General features: G+C 51.0%; 1 protein-coding gene across 1 annotated transcript; it reads left to right on the top strand.

Moving 5' to 3' along the window:
- Positions 1-1,957: 1,957 nt before the first annotated feature.
- On the top strand, positions 1,958-5,013 carry LOC125950896 (protein takeout-like). Its single transcript, XM_049679277.1, has 4 exons — positions 1,958-2,848; positions 4,018-4,110; positions 4,183-4,517; positions 4,596-5,013. The coding sequence occupies exons 1-4, from the start codon at positions 2,596-2,598 to the stop codon at positions 4,836-4,838; spliced, it is 924 nt and encodes a 307-aa protein (XP_049535234.1). The 5' UTR covers positions 1,958-2,595; the 3' UTR covers positions 4,839-5,013.
- The last annotated feature ends 5,241 nt before the right edge of the window (positions 5,014-10,254 follow it).

The following is a 10,254-nucleotide window of genomic DNA, read 5'->3' as shown; positions in this document are numbered from 1 at the left end:
ATGGATCTATGATTTTGAAGATATTTTGCTTAATTTTATACGCAAAGTCAAACGCAAGCCAAAGTAAGAATAAATTAAATCTCACGATGAGTAGGAATGAGCGTACCATTGAGCAAAATGTGCATCCAAAAATGAAGATCCTGTCATCAGCTTTCAGTCTACTGCTGCTGCTGCTGCTGCTGCTGCTGAATGAATGGAGCAGCATCGCGCGTGGGTTCCATAAAATTATGCAACAACCTCACCTGTACTAGCGGCTAACGGGGTGGTGTAGCTGGTTATCAACCGTCCGGTCAACACGTTTCGTAAGCACTTATCGTCATTATCGGTGCAGCTCAGCACCTTCTTCTCCATCTCCTCCTTCACGGACAGACGCCACACCAGAGGAGACGCCACTACTGGCTTCCCCAGCTTCCCACCTGCCGAAAGCCTAGAGAAAGTCCACCCTCCCTTGGCGTGGCATCCAGTCCATCAAAAGTGCAGTCCTTCAATGCTCCACACTTGCCGCTCCCGTAGCGGTAACATTTAACCCCTCCTCCTGGGTGCGGCCAATGGCACTTTGATGAAGATGTTCGAATGTAAATAAACAATCGTTTCTCCGGTCCGGCCGAATCAAGGCGAGCAGGAAGCAAAGGCTTCCTTCTTCCTCCTTTCCCCCCCCGCTAGACCCCGGACGAGAGCGAAGCTGTGCGTGTGGGTTGATGGTTGCGTGCACCTCAAAGAGGAACACACTAAAGGTTTTTAATTTTCGGCCAACTGTCTGCCTTGACGTCCAAAGCCGCGAAGCCTCTGTTTAGACGCTAGACGGCCTGAAGGGGGGGCGGCAAGGAAACAAATGATTATTATGTGCATTGCACAACCCCCCACCCCACCGGTGTGTGGAGTGGCCTACGTAGAGCACCTTCACTCCTTCTCCTACTGGCGGTGGCGGTGACCGGTGTCTTGTCTAATTATGGCGTCTGGCTCCACACGCTATCGATGTAATGGGGTTTGCAGGATGGCCGTCTAGTACCGTAGTGTGAAATGGGGGTTAGTGGTGTGCCTATGTTTAGGATGTTTCTAGAAAACACATAAATCTCGTTTCATATAAAAAGTACACACACAGACACACGCACACAAATTGCGGTCACCGGTGCGGTCACCGCAGTTCTCAACCGTCGTCGACAGCGTTGCGATGTAACGCGATGACGTTTACGATGTTTGAAGTGTTTCGAGAAATGTTATCCCTTAACCGCATATTAATCTTGCTTCAAATCGAGATGACCCAAGTGATAATACTCCGGGTGCAAAGATTACGAGCAAGCACGATAAGAAAAACAAACAGCTCGATGATGCAACAGCCCAAGATCCCCGTGCAAAAGCTGCACGATCGAAAGGAAGTATGCGTCGTCGTCGCCGTTGCCGTCGGCCTTACATTCCATCGGCAGCCGGTGGCCACAAAAACAGAAAAGCAAAAAAAAACATCAGTCAAGCTAAGGACTACAGCCAAGGTTTCGCTCTCGTGTTGCTCTCGTACCGCACCAATCCCCAAGAGATCCCGTTGGAATCCACTTTTACCATCCACTGGGAATTCACTTTCCCGTTGGCCGTTTACCTTCGCCGCACCCTGCCTCTCTCTCGCGCGCTGGCCGCCCCAGAAGCCAGAAGGCCAGAGGAAGTCCGAGGTGAGTGCGATCCCCGCACGAAAAGGATAAAGTATCATGGGCATCATGAAGGTTGGAAGGGGGAGGCCGTACATCGGAATCTGCACGGTATCGTTACGTTGGCGCACGCTTCGCGCCCACTTCGCCGTCCCCGTCAGTCTCCTTCCTTTCTACCGTTACTTCCAATACGCGCCACGGCATGGCATCCCGGCATGATCGCCCCCCACACACACACACACGCCATGCGCATGCCTGCCTCACGTCTGCACGGCCCAAAGAGTTCACTTTCATTCCACTGCCAACTGCTGCCCGTGGTGGACGCTCGTCCTGATCGCTTCGATCGGTCACTACCTCACACCTCGTCGCTCATTTTCTTTCAACAGACGACAGAAACGGCGACTCGCGGTAACGTTCCGTTTATCCGTGACATCTCAGACAGGACTCGAACGTTCTAGCTTCGCTTTCGTGCGCGTGTGCGTGTGTGTGTGCGAGATTTCGCAAACAAATCTGCAATCCGGCTCCGATCTCCGATCCAACGACACGTCACGAAGTGTACGATCGACTGTCGCAACACCAGAATCACCAGCAGTGCAACAGTGGTGGTGGTGGTGGTGGTGGAGGTGGTGAAGGTGGTGGAGGTACACCAGCGCAGCTAGTTCCGACCGACGGTGTGTTTCAGCGGAAAAATTGGTCCCACCAGAAAACCGGGTGTCACCATCGAAGCTCGGTGCTGGTGGTGGTGGTGGTGGTGGTAGTAGTTTGGTGGATCAGGATTGGATTTGAAGCCAGGTTTTGAGTGAAACCGGACCGTGCGGTACGCCGACCGTGCCCGAGTCAAAAAGAACCTGCAGCGATCCCCGCGACTGCAGTCCGTACAGTGACAGCGTACCGTCGACGTGTGCAGCACCAGCAGTTGCAGTTTAGTGTATTCGATCCGCAAGTACCCCAAACGGTAATGGAGCACTGCGCTGGTAATGGAGGAACCGAGCAAGGTTCTGACCGAGGACGCCCGGTTTGTGTGCAAAGGGCCACACGGGTGGTGGTGACACGGTTTCGCTCCAACAACAGCAGCGGCAGCAGCGGCACCACGGCAACGATGTTCGGAACGCTCGGTATCGCCACGGTCCTGCTGGCGGCGGTCCTTCACCTGACGGTGGCCAAAGAGATCGCGATCCGCAACCGAGATGTGCCGCAGTACAAAGAGAGACGTAAGTGAACGCGAAGCGAGGTTGGACTGCACTCCACGTTTGGACCATTCTAACGATCTGTGGGGCGAGGATCGAACGGAACGGAATAGGAACGTCGCAGCATATAGCGAGAAGCAATTCAGTTCCTAAAGAACGAAATGCCATCAGCTTACAAATGGCTGCTGCTAATGGATTGCAACATCCGCTGGTGGTCCTGGTTGACAAACTACCAACGAAAAGCCTACTTTGTTTTGACAACTCGCAGCCTACTGGGATCAACTTGGCATACAAATGATCGATAATCCGGTTCCGAAATCAGAATGCAGACGACCTGAGCATCCCGAAATCCATTACGCCAAGCGGCATACACGCGTTAGGTGTGCGCGCGTCGCGACACCAGCAGATACGCCAGCTGGTGGTTGATTACGCCTTCTCCTTCGTTTCGCTTTAAATTCGCTTCTCGTCCCTCTCGGTGCGCGCACTGGCACACCAGCAGGGTGGCATTATGCAAGACGCATCGTCGAGAAGGGAGAGGGTGGTCATAACCGCCTGCCGGAGCCTAGTGGGCATCATCGGTGGCGCGTTCGTGACGCGGAACGTCGTCGGTGTAAAGCGGCGATAATCGCGCAAAAACCACGCCACGGCACGCTGCCCCCAGGGCGCCGGAGCCGGGGCCCGGCTATATCGATGGCTACCACCTACCACCGCAGATTCGCTTTCCGCCCTGATGATCGGCACTTTTACGGTCTCGCACCGCGTCTTTTAGCTCTCTCTCTCTCTTCGCCTCGGATCGTTATCGACCGTGCCGCCTCGTACGGTGATCGTTGGCGTTGGTTTTGGAAGTGATTGCGTAGCGAGCGCCACGAGCACCGTGGCCATTTATCGGTCAGTAAGTCGCCATCTCTCGGTGCCGGATGAAAAGGGCGCTGGAGAAAGTGTTCGAAGCGAAAGGAGGAAATGGCAGACGGGAAAGGGGTCGTCGTCGTCGTGGCTTTTTTGACGTAATAAGCGTCCCGTTCCGCGCATTTTGAACTTCAAACCAATGCTCCGATGCTGTGCCAGGCAGCTGCTCCGACTGCGGCTGACACACATTGCCATTGGCATGGCCGTGGATCTTCTCGATTACTTAATCCATTTCCTTGCCGCTTGCTCAAGGGTTAACTCTTCCCTTTCTCTTCTTCTTCTTGCAGCGGAATGGCTGCGACAGTGCCGCCGAGCGAACCCGAACGAGGACGATTGCTTCAAGAAGATGTTCGAGGGCACCTTCCCTTATATTGCCAAAGGTAAGGCACGCGTTGTGCGTCCTCCTAGAGTGAGCGCCAAGTGATCGAATGCTCCTTATTCCAACCTTCCAGGTATTCCTGAGATCGGCGTACAACCGTTTGATCCGCTGCGGATCGAATCGATCCAGGTGTCGCGCGGTTCCGGCGGTCTAACGCTGAGTGGTGGCTTCAAGAAGCTTAGCATCAAGGGTCCCTCGAATACGACGGTGCGTCGGGCGTCGCTGGACTTTGGCAAGAAGGTGCTGGCGTTCGATCTGGAGATACCGAAGCTGCGGATCGATGCGGTGTACAATCTGAAGGGGAACGTTCTGCTGTTGCCGCTCGTCGGGGATGGTGACGTGACGATGACGTTGAAGAACGTCAAGACGGCGGTCGTGACCAAGTTTGCCGTCCGGCCACTACCCGAGGTACGCTCCTAGGCGCGCCCTGTACTCGCACACACCTCATCATCATCTTTCTTTATCTATCTCGCACACACCCATCAGGATGCCATCTTTATCGAGGAGATGAAAGTGACCTTCCTTGTCGGTGGTATGCGCATACATCTGGACAACCTGTTCCAAGGGAATCAAGTGCTGGGTGCGTCGCTCAACCTGTTCCTGAACCAGAACGCCGCCGAAGTGATCGCCGAGCTGCGATCGGATCTCGAGTATGGGCTGGCCGATATCTTTACCGGGCTGTGGAACGAGCTGTTTAACAAACTCCCGCTGAAGCTGTGGCTGTCTTAGGGCGCTGCAGATCGTTATCAGCTGGTACAATTCATATCACTGATCGGGCGCGAATGCGAGAAGGGAGGAAGGTCATGCGCGCATTGTAAATAGTAACGTTTAAGCGAGCTTCCCTCTCTCCCTACTTTGGACCCACCATTGTACGCGAACTCATAGCGTAGCTTAAACATCTATTTTTCCGGTGGAGGAGGAGGAGGAGGAGGAGGAGGAGGAGGAGGAGGAGGAGGAGGAGGAGGAGGAGGAGGAGGAGGAAGCGTAGTTAAGATTCGAAACATAGCGATGATAAGGGACGATACCACGACCTTAGGATTAATCGGCTGTACATAATAAGGATGAAGAAATAAATTAGCTTCGGAAAATGATGGCTACTTGTCGTTTTTTTATATCAATTATTTTTACTTTCTTTTCTGTACGATGAGTATTGCGTAAACGTTATGAACTATTTGAGTATGTTCCGTGAATCTGGAAACTTTATAGGATTTCAAAAGGCAACGTTTTTAGGGTCGGTTTCCGTCGTCGCATTTAGTCGAATCAAGTTGGCAGTCCGACAATGACATAAAACAAAAGATTTGCGCTAGGGTGCTAGCAGCCAACCGGTCATACTTTAGTCTGCGGTAGCTAATCCACTCGAGAAATCTGTCGAGAAGGACGAAGCTGAGACTGAGATACGACCAGGCATCCCAGGTGAAGACAACTAAAGGAGGTAATGGATTAGCAATGGAGAACCGTCTAATGGGGTTTTTGTTTCATATAAGTTAATAAGCAATCCCAAGTGCTATACGCACCAAAAAGGCTTATTTTTGACGATTCTTAGTGCAGAAACTATTCAACTTATTTTTTTCAAGTGAATGTCATATTAAGCTACAACTTTTCAAGAATATTTGGTACTTTTTGCGATGCCACGTGCTGGGTCGTTAAAAAAAACGGTAAAATTTGAAAAAACCCGAAGCTGCTTCGGGTCGGGTGATTTCTTCGTCGTTTATATCATTACGGTTTAAGGAGTCGGCACATGCGGTTTTCGTTTTTTGCATCTTACGACTCCTGGAACCGTTTATACGCGGCCTAACATTTCAAAATTTAGCGGTTAAATAACCGGTGGAATGAACAAGAACCTTAAACAAGAGATTAAATCAATTTATGGTGCGAAAAACTACCCAAATATTATCTTTCGACATTGAAAATGTACTGGCATCTCCCTCCCCTCTTCCGTAGCTGCAGCAAGATCCCCGAAAAGGCTCAGGAAGAACGAAAAAGGATTCTACACCCTTTATTTTCGACATACTTTGGTCATCGTCGAAGGAACAGAGGCAAGACCGCGCATCCTGGATGGATAGGGACAGCTTTTAGTATAAAAAGAGCACCGAATTCGGGATACAGTCAGACGGAGATCGACCGGGGGATCTCCTCGAGCTACAGTCGGATGACGACACTAAGGATTGACCACCAGCAGACTCCGGTAAAACCCCTTTAGGAATAAACGCCACGATGATCCTGGATAAAATCGTCAAATGATATCGCGAATCTAACTGCGAATATGTTATTCACCAACAATTCACTCCTCATCCTCCTTCGCTGATCGCTCCCCCTCGCCCAAAACCGTTTGTTTACCCCGGTTCTGATGAGAACGGACGGCGCGTCCGACCTACGTAATCGAACAACCGACTGTGACGACTGGCGGTGCTGCGGTGCCGGCTGATCGTCATCAGCAATGTTGCCTCGGCCACGCCAACTTGAAGGACAACGGAGCCGTACACGGAGATGGTCGTTTCCCGTTGCGGTCAGCACTTTAGTAAGGCCGAAGCGGGCGTGGTGTCACCCCTCCGAAGTGGCCAGCGTACGTACGTACAAGCGACGCGCACCAAAGCACTCGACTCTTGAGAGGTTGAAGGGGGTAGGGGGTGGTGGGGGTGCTGGGGGTTGGCTTGTTTGTCAGCAAGTGCTTCGTATCGAGCTCGCGCCACCGCCACCACGAAACCAAACATTTGCCTTTGACCGGTCAGCCAGATTTTTGCCTAAACAAATCCAACGTGTGCGAGGTCTGGACAAGCTGTTAATGACCAGCGACGTAATACCACCCGTACCGTCATATCATTTCATTTCATTCATATGATTATAAAAGCTGCGCCAAATCGCGATAATTTTGTCTGCGAATTCCTCTTCTGATGCGCAACGTAGTGAACGCAACAGTAAAGTAGCTGCTGCAGTAGGCGTTGTCTAGTAACTAATATTCTACGAGAATATTGTGTGCGCACGTCGGCACTCAAGGCCAACTAGGAGGCCTCCATCATTGGAGGCTTCGCTGGACATCCATCAAAAAGATAAATGTCGGCTGAATACCACACACACACACAGAACTACAGGTACGAGAGCCTGTTCGTGCCAAGTCGCTTAACATTGAACTTTATCGATCAGCGTTTGGCATATGCACAATCAGAAAACCATCATTACGGCGCGCTGGCCATCATCACGCTCGATGTCTCTACTCGCTCCGGGGAGGTGGCTCACGGGTCAGAACACTGGGAACCCATTAACACCGAAGGTTACGTTCTGCTCGAGTACACTCCGGTACTCTGCCTCGGACCCTCCCGAGAAAGGGGGATCGAAAACCGCAACAAAAAAAAACCGCTCGCCAGGTGCATTAGCTAGATTGTATTGAAGCGTGGCCAACATCCCGTTCTCGAGCAACAGCACCGCCGTGACCGACGAGAGCGTTTATGTAAGCTGCCTTGCATATTACAATAAAAACATAAACCTTAACTTTCGTGACGTTTCGGAACGGCTCCAGGGTCGCCACGGCACGGACGCTCCATGCCTGTAAAGTAGATCAAACAGATCAAGGCAGAAAAGCGCGCCTGTCATCTGTTGTAAATCCGATCCGGCCTGGCCGATTGTGTATGCTAAGCGGTGAATGCAAGAAAAAAGTGTAACGCCTTGCAATCAGAACGCAACTCCTCGTTGACCATTGTCACGCTCAGAGCGAGGTTGCTTGTTAATCAATCGCGAAAGCGATCGTGCCACAGGTCAGCACGCCCGCGAAATGCTACGCTTCAGCGCCGGATGCCGGATGCACACGGACCTTTGGATCAATGGTTGGCCTTCGCGGTCGCGCGATCAGGATTTAGATGTTGCTCTTCTGCTTCTGGCAGCTGGCACGGTGTCAACCGGGGCTGCCGGAAGATGCTGGCGCGCCGATGCTCCTGCGCTGAGCTGCAACACGGAAGTCACGGAACTGTGTGACACACACACATGCACGCACGCACGCACGCGAATCGATTATGATTCCCATAATAAAAGAGTGGATTCTAAACCCGATCCTTCGTCACGACACGGTGCGGCGTCCGGCGTTTACATAATTCAAATGAGGCCAGTTGGCATTGGAACCTCCCTCCGCTCCTCCTCCTCCTTCTTCTCCTCCACCGGTTGCCTAATGGATGTGTTGTGTTGCAGGCAGCAGTACAGCAACGGCGCGGTAATAGGTTGAGGTAGTCTAAAATGACAAAAAGCATTACCCATTGTTGTTGTGCCGTTTTTCGATTGCTCTACCTATCAACAGCTGCCCTGCCCCAATTATTACTTAAAACCGGCCTCGCTGGTTGAGGGCTTTGATGGCTGATGAGCCTAGCTACCGCGTACCGGACCGCAGAGAGAGAGAGAGAGAGAGAGAGAGCTGGACATTCCGCGCCTTCGCCACAGCACTGCGCACAGTGATTCAGCTGGTAGCTGACACAACCTTCAATGCCACGCGCTGCCCTACGTCACGCTAGCCTTCACACCTTTATCATCAACCTGAATCAGCGCCACGGGCGCCATGGAATGCGTGCCTGATGAAAGAAAGAAAATTGTGTTAAAGGGCGGCTAGAGAGGGCGCGGTGGCAACACTTTCATCAGTGTGATCACGAACCGGGACGACCTTAGAATCAAAGTGTCTCGCTATTAGGCTTAGATTCGACTGTGGCGCCTGATCAGACGACGACTAAAACGACGACGACGAAGACGATGGTCATGGGACAATGGCAAGGGCATAGCATATCGAGACGATGTTTGGAGATTTTTTGTTGTACCTCCAAACACCTTCGGGTCACCCTCCCCTACGAACCAAACTTTGCCAATCAATAAGAGGGGTGACCGGGTGAATGTCATCGTGCCGATGGCCTTCTTCGGAGACGCCCATACCGCTGCTGCTGCTGCTGCTGCTGCTGCCGCTGCTGATATGTTCTTGTTTCAAGGTCCTCGGATACACCTCGGACCAGTTCGGACCATGTCTGATGAAGGAGGTCTGGCTAATGTGCAGATTAACTTCCGATATCTGCCCGTAAAAGGGGGAAGAAAGCCTCAAGAGAAGGAAGAAAACCTTTTCTTCTACCAATATCCAAATGATAGTAGCATGGCCACTGAAAGCCAACCTCGAACCTCAGCGAATCAGCAACTAACAATGCAGAAAAAAACATTCACACAAATCAAACAGCAGAGCAGATCGAGCAGAAGAGTGTTAGCGGAGGTTAATTTAAAGCTGCTTAACCTCTGCGTGTTTGGTGAGGTAGTGTGCGAGGAAAACGAATTAATATGCGCTACTCGCGGTCTGCTAATGCCATTTCGTGACCAAATTTGGTTAGTTCCCTCCCAAAAAGGCGTCCAAACAGCAAACAATATGTTTGCCTTTCCTTCATGCTTATCTCATTCCGCACTTCTTAACACTTTCCTTGACTTCAATAGATAGCTTCAAGTTCGTATTCATTTTACAAGCATAGCTGGTCAGATTTGCCGGATGCTTTAAATCAGTGATGGATGCTGTTAGAGTAGTTTTCATCTTAGGAGAACCTTCTTAAGGTGAACATCATCAAACGGACCGCGAATTGTTCACCTAAGGCTGTTGTTGTATGACAAGTTTGTGAAATATTTGTTAAAGTCAGCTATGTGCAGCTAGTAAACTACAACTGAACAACGGGTAAATATTAAGTGAAAACAAACGAGAATCACATTACCATAAATGTTCGAAGATGGGATTCAAGGTACCATAAAAGAACTCACAAAAGAGATTTGCTTATCTGGCTTGGTATTCTCGGCACACAAACACATACAAAACACAACAGTCAAAAATTGCGTAGGAATTTACCAGTTTATTAATTCGAAGATGAATTCTAATCGGTGCTGATGGTGATGCTGCTGACGCCACTACCAACTCTGGGGCCTCGCGGCATGCGAAAGAATGCATAAATTAAAAGTAGATCGATAAAGCGCTAGCGATAAAAACGATTCTCGTGCCCTCGTGCCCTTGTGTCTCTCCCTATGGGTCCGCAGTTAGAGCTGCTGTGGCCTGTTAACAACGAAATCTGATGGACTCCGTTCGCTCTATTTTGTTGGCGTCATTCCGCTCTGTTTAACCAAACGTATGACACTCGGCTTGAGGTTGATCTGA

Source organism: Anopheles darlingi, chromosome 2 (genome assembly GCF_943734745.1).
Source record: "Anopheles darlingi chromosome 2, idAnoDarlMG_H_01, whole genome shotgun sequence".
Classification (NCBI taxonomy): Eukaryota; Metazoa; Arthropoda; class Insecta; order Diptera; family Culicidae; genus Anopheles; species Anopheles darlingi.
Note: the sequence above shows the minus strand (reverse complement) of the source record. Positions and strands in the feature narration are given on the sequence as shown.